A 13,507-nucleotide genomic window follows, 5' to 3' on the forward strand; every position below is an offset into this window, starting at 1 on the left:
CGGTTTTCTTCATAGCGCATTGTGCTTTTTTGGCACACAAGATCCCATCCATCCTGTATCAATCATCAGTAGTGACATATGCCACAAGTTTACATCAAACTCATATTTTTTCATCGTTTACAGATTGTCCATGTGCTGAACGCGTCACATTCATTTCTCGAGCAATAACGAATGCAGAGGAGAAGCCATATCGAACCATAAATAGACCACTGCTACTTTGGGCTAGTCTGCTCGTCTTTGGCGAGATTGCACATTGAAACAAACACACCATGCCATGTAGAACAGACGGAACGCAACCTGCTGAAGCCGTTCGTCCACAGGCTTCCGTTTCGAACACGCCCTTCCTGAGGTTTCGTTTTCAATTAATAGCCTACTGACGCACACTGCAGAGACAAATTCATTCGAGTTATTGGCAGAAAACGTCAGGTCCCAGCGCATGGAAACCCTGCGAAAGGTACCAGGGCTTTATTCTTTGTTAACAAGCTAGGCCAAGTTATTTGGCACTGTGATGTGATCCCTTACCCGCCCATTTGTCAAGTAGAGCAGCCCTGCCTGTTTATGTCCTAGTTCCTGCCGCCTTCACCGAGCGAAAAACAGTAAACCTATACTTTCAGTTAATCTGTCATCACTCGTATCCAATCATTCTATAATTACGCTCCTAACAATCAAGAAAACATTGCTTTCTCACGTGCTCGAGTCACACTCAAAAGCCACCGATACAACGCACCCGGCCAACAATAATCGCTTCCAAGTATTCTCCTTGGAAGTGTTAAATCCTGTGAGTTTAAATAAGCTTTCGGAGACACTACCTGCGCGTTTAAAGTCTGAGTAAAGTTTCAGCCCTCACAATGAAGAGAAAGGCAAGAACGTGAGATGCATCATGGCAGCACTTTGTACCCAACAATTGATACACCCTCCTTTACTGCGTGGATTGATCACGGTAACAGAAACTGCTTCTCATTCACCCCACATTCACCAAATTGGCAACCCAACGAAACGCCGATTCTTGCTTCCGCGATAAAACAGGGCAGGAAGGAAATCGGCAAGCAATATCGGCGAACACATCGCATTGTGTAAGCAAAACGCAGTACACAGCCGGGACACAAAGGGGTAGCGGCATGAGCCCATCGGACCCCGATTCCAGGGCACCCAAGGAGCGAGTCAGCGCCGCGTCCCGCTCCTCTATCTCGCGCGGTCCGCGACTCGAAGAGGCAACCGCCGCCACCACGGCTCAATCTTCGCGTCATCTGAAAAGGCGCCAATCGACGCGGCAAGAAACCTTTGCCTCCTCGCGCGTGACTCTGTTGTAAGAGGAGTGAGCGCGTGCCAGACAGCGAGGGCCCGCCGTCGGCAGCGACTGCTTCTTCCGCCGGAAAAGGGGGAAGAGAAGAAGGAGAAAAGGGGGAGGGAGGGCGGAGGCAGCACGCCGCTAGCTCGTCCGTCACGTGACGGCGAGGACGCATCAATCTGAAGCTAGGGAGGCAAAACCCATCGAAGCTGAAACCCACCTCGGGGCCGCGGGGCGAAAACCATCGAACTGGAAGCAACGCCGGCGGACGGGGAAAGGAGAATCGCACGGCGCGGAGCGCAGGCCAAGCCGACCGGAAACTCTCTCTCCTCCACTTTCCTTCTCTCCCATCCCTTCTTCCTCGGAGGCCGTACCCAGTGCGCTCTTCCTTCCTTCCTTCCGCAGCAGCTTCGTAGTCGCCCTGCCCTCCACTGCACTCCCGTATCTGGCTTTCCTGCCTGGCCTGGTGCACGGACTCCTCGCCAGTGGAGGCGGCCGGAAGCGCCTGTGGTTCGCGGCAGTGGCCACGAGTTACTCCGGCTTTGCAGATAGCTATAATTGAGTCAACTCCCCACTCCGGCCTCGCGGCCGCAAGCTCGCCTTTCGCTGTCCCCCTCCCCCCTTATGATGAAGCACGCAGCGAAGCGCTCGCTATTTTTCTTTGAACACTCTCTCGCGCTCTCACTATATATACATAGCTTCATTAATCCACATTTAAAAACAAAAAAGCCGCTTTCTCCAAATGTTAACCATACTCTACAACAAAGCGGTGGCTCCATGAGATTAGTAACTTCATTCCGCAGGTCTGCTACATCTCGCTGTACCAACGCACGCCATCAACCCTTTTGACAGGCAAACAACTGATGTTTAAGCACTTCGTTTTGCCGCGAAAGCCGTTATAGCTTTGGTTTAGTCATAAGGCCCTGCATTCTAGAGTGGAATCTACAGCGTCAGCCGTAAGTCTTTAATTAGTTAGCGATTTAATTTATTGGATAATAATTAACAGTATGTAAATTAATTTAATTCAATTGCTACCTGCAAAACGTGAAAGGTGGCGGCCACGTGCTACGGTTGGCAGGTGACGAAGTGGAGAGAGAGATAAAGCTCCTATCCACGCTTAAAGGAGAGGAGGAAGATGGCAAATGAGTGAGGAAAGGGAGAGGGGCGGAGGCCAGATTTCGCTGATTTGCATGAGCACGGCTAGGATTTCTCTTATGACTGATGATGTGACTCCAGGGTGAAATGCAGGACTAAATAGCTAAACCGAAGCTACAACGGCTTTCGCTGGTTAACGTGCTGAATCTGCAAACTTAGCTTTACATTTTTTTTTTTGCGAGTGTCAGCTGATTAGGAAGGTTGCAGAGCACTTCATTCTGCAATGCTTGGCGTGACAACAATATAAATTTTGTTTTTATACTGAGTTAAGAACATTTTTAATCATCGCACCTCACGGCCAATGCAGTCATTTCACTCCCCCTTGGTCATGCCTTGCAAGTTTCCCGTCCACAAACTTAGTTCATACCAAAACGTTTGCTGCATCATTCTTTCCCCGCTCAGCCAAAGACTGGAAAGGCCTTCCACATGACGTCACTGCGACCACCTGCCCATCCTCATTTTCGAATTGTATAACTGCCATATTCAACGAATAACATCTTTGTACGTAAGTTTGATTCTATCTGTACCCCCCCCCCTCCTTATGTAATACCCCCTAGATGGGGGTCTTTAAAGTAATAAAGTGAAGTGAAGTGAAGTGGAATGCAGTCGTCTAGTAGGTTATATGCGAAGATTTTTGTGTAGCTAATGACAAGTGGTACAAAAATAAGTCGTTGAAATTACGTCGCATTAATCTCGGCGTTGTAATTCTTCAGTGTCACTGTGGACGTTTTCTCAAGGAAACGTGGAAGATATACCCACGAAAACTTCGAAAAAGAAACTGTTGTTGAAAATTAGCATATTAAAAGAATAGCATCTTTGTACACAAGTTTGATTCTATATGTACCTCCCCCCCCCCCCCTCCCATGTAATACCCCTATATGGGGGTCTTTAAAGTAATAAAGAGAAGTGAAGTGAAATGCAGTCGTCTAGTGGTTATATGCGAAGAATTTTCGTGTAGCTATTGACAAGGGGTACAAAAATCAGTGACTGAAGTTACGTCGCTCGAATCTCGGCGTTGTAAGTCTTCAGTGTCACTGTTGACGTTTTCTCAAGGAAATGTGGAATATACGAGGTCTGTTAGAAAAGTATCCGACTTTATTTTTTTTTTTTACGAACACCTGATGGATTTGAAACAAGCACGCTTGGACCAGCCTACCTTGAGCCTTCGTGCGCATGCACAAATTTTTTCTCGCCTGCCGATAGCGTCAGTCACTGGTACGCAGCGTTTGAGTGAGGCAGTGCACAGTGCTCTCGTCGGTTTTTTATTGCAAGGAAAATGGCGGAGCCACAGGAGTAGCGCTACTGCATCAAATTTTGCCAGAAACTAGGCGACAGCCAAGTGGAAACCATTCGGAATATTCAGACGGCTTTCGGTGACAATGCTATGAGCAGCACACAGATTAAGCAGTGGTACAATTGGTTTAAAGACGGCCGCACATCGGTGCAGAGAGAGCCACGCTCCGGTCGGCCATCAACATGCCGAAATGACCAGGTCATTACCGAAGTGAACGCTGTGGTGACGCGGGACCATCGTGTGACTATCCGAGAAATTGTGGAAGAGGTGGACATCACCAATTTTTCTGAACATTCCATTATCACCGAAAATTTGGCCATGGAGAAAGATGCGGTGAAATTCGCGCCGAAGCTGCTCACGGTGGAGTAAAAGCAGCTTCGTGTTGAAGTCTCACAGGATATGCTGGATTCCACAAACAGTGACCCCGATTTTATCAACACCATAATAGCTGGTGACGAGTCTTGGGTGTACAGGTACGACCCGGAAACCAAATCCCAGTCGTCACAATGGCAGCATTCCACGTCACCAAGACCAAAGAAGGCCCGCCAAGTGCGCAGCAATGTCAGAGTGATGCTGACTGCTTTCTTTGACTCCCTCTGTGTGGCACACCACGCGTACACACCCCACAAAGTAAACATTGACCAAAAGAATACTACAGGGATCTCCTCCGTCGCCTGCGTGGTGCTGTGCGGCGCAAGAGGCCGAAGTTGAGGTCAACAGGAAATTGGCGCATCCATCATGACAATGCTCCTGCACATTCCTCGCACTAAATTCACACTTTTTTCGCGAAAAACCAGACTGCTGTAGTCCAACAGACTCCTTACTCTCCTGATATGGCCTCCTGTGACTTCTGGCTGTTTCTCAAAATCAAGAGTCCATTGAAAGGAGCGCGATTTCAGACAAGAGAGGACATTATGGCGGCAATGACAGCTGAGCTAAACTCCATTCCGAAAGGGGCCTTTTCGGAATACTTCCAACAATGGCAGCACCACTGGGAGAAGTATGTGGAGTCCCAAGGAGACTACTTTGAAGGTGATTAGGTTTCCAACGCTCCAGTTATGCCAGTTTTTTTTTTCTTTGGCAAAAGGTCGGATACTTTTCTAACAGACCTCGTATACCGACGAAAACTTCGAAAAACAACTGCTGGTGAAAATTAGCATCGCATAATTTCAACAAACAGATCAAGAAAGCCGCACCGGCCCATTCTAGTCCGTGCATGTTTGGCTTATGCTAATGAAAGCGTGTAGGGGCTTATGCTAATGAAAGCGTGTAGGAAAATAACGTAATTCTAATCATCTACTCTTTAGTAGTTGGTCAGCCACTTTTCAGGGATTTTAGTTGACCACTGAAATCAGTTTCATTTCAAATGAAGCAACTGCAATTTAAATAGGTTGCTTCTTTTCTGTAACGTGCACAAAACAGTGGCATACAGGTAAAACCACATTCGCTGTTTCTGTCAGCCTATTGACAATTCCTTATGTTAATGCACTTTAGTTAATAATTTTGCTCAGTGGTTCCCTGTTTTCTGTTTTCGTGGGGTTTGCGCACGCTGTGGTAACTTTTACGATAAACTGTCTAAACCACTTTATCTTTGAGCAAGCAAGACCAAGATACGTTGCTCTCATGTCGCCACCGCTTCCATGGGGCTTGCGCTCCCCATGATGCGCTCCCCATGAAGTGCCTCATTCTTAAGATAACAATACACAGGACGCGACAATGAGAGAGACCGGCAATGGGCCCAACTAAGCGAGACCTTATGCGCACCTCCCTTCACTGGCGTCTAAATGTATTCACAAGCATGCTTTTAATTTTTTTTTCGTTCTTAATGTCTTCCAATTATATGTCTACACGAACTGTCAAACCCTGACACGTAATGAACTGAGGACATTAGCCACCGTGGAACTCATTTTTACTTTCCTACTTTATGATCAAATGTTGTAACGCTCGTTTCATCATCTTCATCAGCCTGGCTACGCCCACTGAAGGGCAAAGGAATCTCCCATGTCTCTCCAATTAACCCTGTCCTTTGCCAGTCGCGGCCATTGTGCCCCCGCAATCTTCATAATCTCATCCGCCCACCTAACTTTCTGCCTCCCCCTGCTACGCTTGCCTTCTCTTGGAATACACACCGTTACCATTAAGGACTAGCGGTTATCTTGCCTTCGCATTACATGCCCTGCCCAAACCCATTTCTCCCTCTTGGTTTTGACTAGGATGTCATTAACCCGCGTTTGTTCCCTCACCCACTCCGCCCACTTCCGATCTCTTAACGTTACACCTATCAGTTTCCTTTCCATAGCTCGCTGCGCTGTCCTTAACTTAAGCTGAACCTTCTTTGTTAGCCTCCACGTTTCTGCACCATCGGTGAGCACCAGTAAGATACTGCTGTTGTAGACTTTTCTCTTGAGGCATATTGGTAAACTGCCATTCATTATCTGAGAGAACCTGCCATATGCACTCCATACCATTCTGATTCTTCTAGTTATTTCCCTCTCATGGTTGGTTGGTTTATGGGGTTTAACGTCCCAAAGCGACTAAGGCTATGAGAGACGCCGTAGTGGAGGGCTCCGGAAATTTCGACCACCTGGGGTTCTTTAACGTGCACTGACATCGCACAGTACACGGGCCTCTAGAATTTCTCCTTCAAAGAAATCCTAGCCGCCGCGGCCGGGATCGAACCCGCGTCTTTTGGGTCAGCAGCCGAGCACCATAACCGCTGAGCCACCGCGGCGGCATTTCCCTCTCATGACCCGGATCAGCGGTCACTACCTGCCCTAAGTAGACACATTCCGTTACCACTTGCAGCACCTCGCTACCAAATGTGGACTGTTGTTCCCTTGCTAGACTCTTGAACATTACTTTGGTTTTCTGCATGTTAATTGTTAGGCCCACCTTCTGCTCTGCCTGTCTAACTCGATGATTATGCTTTTAATTCATCTCCTGAGTGACTCATTCATTAATAAATTAATTAGCACGACTTGTTCTGACAAGCATAGTTACTTTCTGTGGCCATTGAGAAAAACCGGACAACACAGTGCGTTAAATAAACGAAGAAGCGAGTGCACAGCTAAAGTACAGTTCGTTGCCTTGTTACAAGCTCATTTGAGTTTTCTTGTCAGCAATCTGTCGTGTGCATTGCTTCCTAAACAGCTTTCTCAATTTAAGTCTTGGGAACGAAATATCTGGCATTGAGTTTAACTTACAAGCGGAGGTTGCACTATTCCCTAGAAGCCGAGCCATTCAGGAGCCATGCGAGCAAGTTTCATTTCAAAGCAGAGTGTTTTCATTCTCAAGCTTCATGGGCATCTGAATAAACATCCCAAGTCTTTTTGCCACTGCTGCCATGCGCAGCTCCGAAAGTTTATTTCGTCAAAAGGTTGGAACAAATTAGTCGTGTCGTTTGGTTTTGACTGGTTTGCATTTCAACTTTCGACAAGACTGATGAAGTTTCATTTTAAAAGAACCCCAATAAGCAAAATGCTGACAGCATGAGCAGACGCCTAAGACACCACGTGTGGGTGGATACAAACGGACGATGGAGAAAAACGCAGAGATAGCAAAGAATGTCCCCCCCCCCTCTAGTGCTTTTCCTCATCCTCCTCTCTTCTCCTGTGGTATTCAAAATCTCCGGTAGTGCACTTCATTTTTCGACCGTAATTGACCATTTTAAAGCTGAAACGCTACTCAATGTACCTTCCCCTTTTTAAATTTTACCTTTTGATGCCTACATGCTCCAGCTGGGCGCATCGAACATCCGACTGGTCACGTATCGGCCAAACTTGCGACACGTCATCCGTGACCATGGAAAATTAAGGGCAGGCCGGCTTCTGTGTGATAAGCTCCCTCCCGTGTGCATCACGGCACGCAGCTCTCCGTAGCGACAGGGCTATCTACGCCATTACTCACGAGCAGTTCGTCCGACGCAACGCTGACGCCGGTGCACTGACCATCCTTTTACATGGTGCATGGAGCGTCGGAAATCTGCTAAAGAGCCGCGTTCTAAATCTTTTTTTGGTCAGTTATAGTTACGTATACCCACAAAGTTAACGTCGATGTGTCGCCGCACGGCCGATTGCGGTTTCGGAGCGTACAAGACCGAGCACTGCAACTGCGGATTACCTTGACTTTTTCCCGACGCAGACGTAGTCGTAGAGACTTCTGTCGAAGGCTCCGTTTTGCCCAATGGCGCCTCGATTTCTGCGGGCAGGAAAGAAAAGAAGGAATCATTTAGTTTCGTCTCCGAAAAACTTTTTAAAGTGCGAATGTATTGCTTCTTTACAAAATTGCAAGAGGAGCTTTCAGCGCTAGTTCAAATGTTCACTATTGTATTTTTCTTTCTGTCCTGTTAGACACGCTTTCATTGCTGTCTCGACTGCAGAGCATGAAGCAAACAAGGAAAAAAGATGGTGCTCGTTCTTGGAAGTGCCTGCAGTGTCAGAATCTAATTCACTGTGCTCCATGAGATTTCTTCCTTTTCTTTTTTCTTGTACTCAGGCTCTGTCACGAACCATAGAGAGTTAGATGGGCAGACACGACAATATGAAGAATAAGGTGGAGTTCGCATGGCTTATACCGGTCCATCTTGCATGTCGCGTCAAAACAGCGGCACGAGGCCTAACACAAAGTTATTAAAACGACGCCCGACAGCCGGAAGACTTGTAATGACCGGAAGAGGAAGAGGCAGGCAGCTTTGCTTCGAGCACCCTGTCCATAATGCGTCCACAATTAAGACGAAAAGTTTCCTGATAAAAGAAAAAAAAGAAAACTAAGTGGTTATAACCAAGAGGATCTGTAATGCGGGAGCAGGTTCCTCCATCCTCACAAGTCATTGGAACGCATTAACGCCTCACAGAAGTAAGAGTGTATTGTCATTACTATGGCGAGGCTGAGTCATTAGCATCAAGTTCTGGCGATGTGGAAGTCGCAGCGCCCTGCCGTACACGACACTCGACTCGGTGATTATCGCCATCAGGACTAATAATGAGGCTAGATAAATTTAATAAAAACCAGCCCTAGTATGAAATTACACTCAAACACAAAAATAAAACATTTTTATCCCTCATGTTTCATAACTTAGTGCCCACAAAGGGCCCTCGGGAGTGTATTTTTTCACACGTGGTGCTGCTTCGTATTTTTGAGCCGAGAACTCTGGCAAGCTGGAATATGATTTTATCAGCACTAAATAAAATCCTTCTCAGTACCTACCTTTTGCTTTCCAGTGCATAACTTCAGCCAATAGTTAAGCTTCAGCTGAACTTTTGCCGTCACAGCCAATATTTATTTACGTGCCCGTAAGAATGCGCAGCGTGGGGTGAGCTACACACGAGGAAAGGCCCAAGCCCGGAGAAGTTCTGATATTGAGTGGACAGGTTGTTTCCAGTCGTAAATTTTGTTCGCTTTAATTCGCTGCTGTATTGGCGCTTCTTGTGGTACGGCTTTCTTTTTTTTTTGTCTCGTTCTCTTTCCGAGGCCTTTTTTCATTCCTAACGAAACGCGGAGGTAATTTCGCAAATGCACAAGCTTTGCTGCGGATGCGTTGCCACGTTTCCACATCGTCTTGTTTACCAGGCGCTGTTGTGCGCATCGCTTTTTGCTTTCTCGTTCAGTAACGATAGCGCGAGGTGTAATGGAAAATGAAATAAAATCTTTTCAGCAGTGAATGGAACGCTATTTTTATCTTCCCATTTTCCCTGCCCTTGGTCGATGATAAGAATCCATCAACGCAAATGAAAATGTTTTGTAAAATTACTTTCATGAAAAAAAGAAGTGGTTAGCTTTTGCAATCAAAGCCTTGAGCGCCATTAGCCCATCTGACGCGCTCAGTGTGGGTATATTCTTTTCGTAGTATTTCCGTAGTCTCGTATTCTTTTCTTAAGTCCCTGTGTGCGAGCATTCCTTAACACGGCATGTGAGTGAGTGAGTGAGTGAGTGAGTGAGTGAGTGAGTGAGTGAGTGAGTGAGTGAGTGAGTGAGTAGGTGGGTGGGTGGGTGGGTTTGTGGCTGGGTGGGTGAGTGAGTGAGTGAGTGAGTGAGTGGGTGGGTGGGTGAGTGAGTGAGTGAGTGAGTGGGTGGGTGGGTGGGTGAGTGTGTGTGTGTGTGTATGTGTGTGTGTGTGAGAGTGAGTGAGTGAGTGAGTGGGTGGTGGGCGGGTGGGTGGGTGAGTGAGTGAGTGAGTGAGTGAGTGAGTGAGTGAGTGAGTGAGTGAGTGAGTGAGTGAGTGAGTGAGTGAGTGAGTGAGTGAGTGAGTGAGTGAGTGAGTGAGTGAGTGAGTGAGTGAGTGAGTGAGTGAGTGTTTATTAAGAATAAAGGCATTGAAGAAAGGCTTTGTTCGCTCAGTGGTGGTAAGAAAAGCGCGAAACTAGGGAGCTCGCAAATCTTAGTTTAGTGTACGGCACAACCAGAGTAGTACGTTCAGTGCAAAGTTGGCGCGTCGTCTACGTCGTTCCGGTATTTTGCAAAAGGGTGTACGATGGCCAGGACGGCCGGTGCTTGAATGTGCGCTTACGGAAACACGAGAGGTCCACACTAATTGGCCACAGGTCAAAATTGGTGAGCGAGACTGATCATCAAGATAGCACGATACGCGTGTTGTTTACAAGGACCGAGACAGTTCTCTCGCATAATTGTGGAAGCATTCAGCGTCGTTAAATTGGGAGAACATGGCGTTGGTAAGCCTTCTATTGTGATGCATTAATAGGAATTCACGCGCCTTTGCCAGCTTCCTATATTCCCTATGTATCTCAATTTCTAGTTGTTTTTTTGTCACGATTGCGGATGCGCCGTAAGAGGTTTCCTTTCTTTGATGCCTTTCTTCCTAATAAACAATCAGTTACAAGTCAGCGCTCGTCATGTGTGGTCTTTTTTTGTCCTCGCAATTTTCGCACTGTTCACCAAGCAAGTGAGTGAATGAGTGAGTGAGTGAGTGAGTGAGTGAGTGAGTGAGTGAGTGAGTGAGTGATTGAGTGATTGAGTGAGTGAGTGAGTGAGTGAGCGAGCGAGCGAGCGAGCGAGTGAGTGAGTGAGTGAGTGAGTGAGTGAGTGAGTGAGTGAGTGAGTGAGTGAGTGAGTGAGTGAGTGAGTGAGTGAGTGAGTGAGTGAGTGAGTGAGTGAGTGAGTGAGTGAGTGAGTGAGTGAGTGAGTGAGTGAGTGAGTGAGTGAGTGAGTGAGTGAGTGAGTGAGTGAGTGAGTGAGTGAGTGAGTGAGTGAGTGAGTGAGTGAGTGAGTGAGTGAGTGAGTGAGTGAGTGAGTGAGTGAGTGAGTGAGTGAGTGAGTGAGTGAGTGAGTGAGTGAGTGAGTGAGTGAGTGAGTGAGTGAGTGAGTGAGTGAGTGAGTGAGTGAGTGAGTGAGTGAGTGAGTGAGTGAGTGAGTGAGTGAGTGAGTGAGTGAGTGAGTGAGTGAGTGAGTGAGTGAGTGAGTGAGTGAGTGAGTGAGTGAGTGAGTGAGTGAGTGAGTGAGTGAGTGAGTGAGTGAGTGAGTGAGCGAGCGAGCGAGCGAGCCGGTCGCTAGGTTGGTCAGTGACAGCGAGCGAGTGGGCGATTTGGGTAGGAAGACGAAATTGGCATGCGAGTGAAATTTTTAAGACGGATCAATTTTTGGGCTCGGATAATCGGCCTTACTTTCTGCACAATTCACCATCAACCAAGCGCTAGTAAAAGATGAAGAAAATTTCATTAGCGTATGCCTCTTTTGAATCGGATACTAATCCGCTTATTTGTATCGCCACAAAGTGTTAACGACGTATAAATATTACCAGATTTGTGTTCAATGTGAAGCCTCTATGTAACTATGCTCGAAAGCCTGCTTACTCACTTACTCAGTCGCTGACTTGTTACGCATCCAGCACAAATAGGAAAGTCAGAACAAACAGTGCAACAGAGCAGGACAGACTAGAGCAGTTGTGGGTGGACCGTAAGCTTTGCTAAATTTCGCTAACAAAATCAACTAAATTAGTCCATGGAGACGGCCATGGACAACTCAGGAGCAACTAAATCAATGCAGCAGCGCTCTTGACCGCACAGGATACTGAAAGAGTTTTATGCAAGAGAAACATTTTTTCTTCTCAAACAAGTCTGCACTTGCGAGACTTCCACTCACAACTTAAACAAATCCCTCGCATTTCTGAAGCTCTGCAGCTGGCCATTATTTAGACTATCTACCATTTATACCGCTTTGAAGCATTCCTTACATATTTAGGTCCTATTTAGGGTTCCTGTTGGGGGACTTACAACCACCAAGGGGAAAATGTTTTTTAAAGAAATGTGCAAAATTAACTTTTCTCATCTTTCGCAAACTCGTTTATATTTCGCAAGGCCAACTTTTTCCTTTTTATTAGTCGCTCAGGTTTTCCAAAAGCGTCTCTTTCCATTTTTTGCCTGTGTAACCCTACTTCAAGGGTATACGCTCGCAGCCTCTTGAAGAAAAAATAATAGAGCCAGAGCCTACATTGCCCCTACTCCAATATTTTACCTCTTCTTATACTTACCTCACGGCTGCTTATGAAGTAAAACGTATCAATCTGAAATCAGTTGCCTTCCAACTCCATAAGTGTCCGTCCCCGTAAAGATTGAAGGGCAGAGTGGCCCGAATTTTGCGCATAACGTGACTGAAGGCGCAATGGCGCAGGCAGTAAAGGGAAGGAGAGGGTTTCGGCGGTGGGAAGATTAGCAGGGCCGTAGAGGCAGGGTTGCAGACATGCGTGCACCTTGCGTGCTCGAAACCAGCTAATACTCCGGCCCAGCGAAAGGAGCTCATCCCCGTTGAGAGCCCTTCTTCTTCGAGGGTGGCCTAAACGCTCATCAGGCGTCAAGCACCGCGCCGGGGCTGCGAGAGCGCCGTTATTGGGAGCGACTCCTGCCCTCCCTCCACCCCTTCACCTCCTCTTTCCCGCCGTTTTCGAGCCCAAACAAGATTAAAGCAAATGAGTGAGGGGGAAAACGACAAAAATAAAGAAAAGAAGAAGCAGCATGGCGTCGAGTTCCAGCCCACGGCCATCAGCTGGGGCGCATATGAACGCTTTAGGGAAACCATCGGGGGTTCACAACTAGAGGAGTGGCACCGGGAGTGAGGGGAAAGGGCGTGGGAGTTAGCCGGAAGACGGGGAGTAGGCACTACGCGGGTAAGGGAAAGCGGGAGGTGGGAAGAGGAGCACCGGCCGACGCGCGCTCCCCATAATCACACACCGTACGCTGGCGGTGAGCGCTCGCTCTGGTGGCGGAACGCTAATATCGCGAGAGTACTTTACGATCCTGCGGGGCTTTACTGCTGATGTGATTATTTACGAGGGCACGGCGCCGCTCGGAGCGCTCTTCAGTGACGGGCAGAGGACCCGTTGTAAACGAGACCGTATTATTTACGCCTGAGACGGTGCGCGCGACCGTCGTCGTCTCACCCGGCGTCCCTCGTTTCCACGCTCATCTTTTTTTCTTCTTCTTTCAGTTCGTGGTTAATTTTTAAGCTGTGAAAATCGCTGACCTTGGCTCGTAGAGTCTAGGTAAATAATGAAATTTTGAACAATGGGCGCATCGTGTGGGTTGATTGCTGCAGCCGTTAAATTGAGAAATCGCATTTGCGGCTTGTACGTCTTTGCACTTTGTACATAGGCCATTCTTGACTGCCAGCAATGAAAATAGAATGCTGGTGTCTTCAATGAGAAACCTGGAGGGGCTGACAGAGGCAGAAAACAAGAAGATAGGATGGTTAACGATATGGGACAAAAGCTAGGTCAAAATGACAGCACCAAGAAAGCTGGTTGTGGGCTAATAAACAGAGCC

At 47.4% G+C, this 13,507-nt stretch overlaps 1 protein-coding gene across 1 annotated transcript in view; it reads right to left on the minus strand.

The window, feature by feature from the left end:
* Positions 1 to 13,507, minus strand: part of LOC149341530 (uncharacterized) — a 162,653-nt gene that overhangs the window by 17,335 nt on the left and 131,811 nt on the right. The window contains exon 11 of the mRNA XM_089543630.1: positions 7,857 to 7,934. Coding sequence (XP_089399756.1) covers positions 7,857 to 7,934 — 78 coding nt within the window. The remainder of the gene's footprint in view (positions 1 to 7,856; positions 7,935 to 13,507) is intronic.

The sequence above is a fragment of the Amblyomma mixtum genome, chromosome 5, assembly GCF_055824585.1.
Source record: "Amblyomma mixtum isolate Tamu chromosome 5, ASM5582458v1, whole genome shotgun sequence".
Taxonomy (NCBI): domain Eukaryota; kingdom Metazoa; phylum Arthropoda; class Arachnida; order Ixodida; family Ixodidae; genus Amblyomma; species Amblyomma mixtum.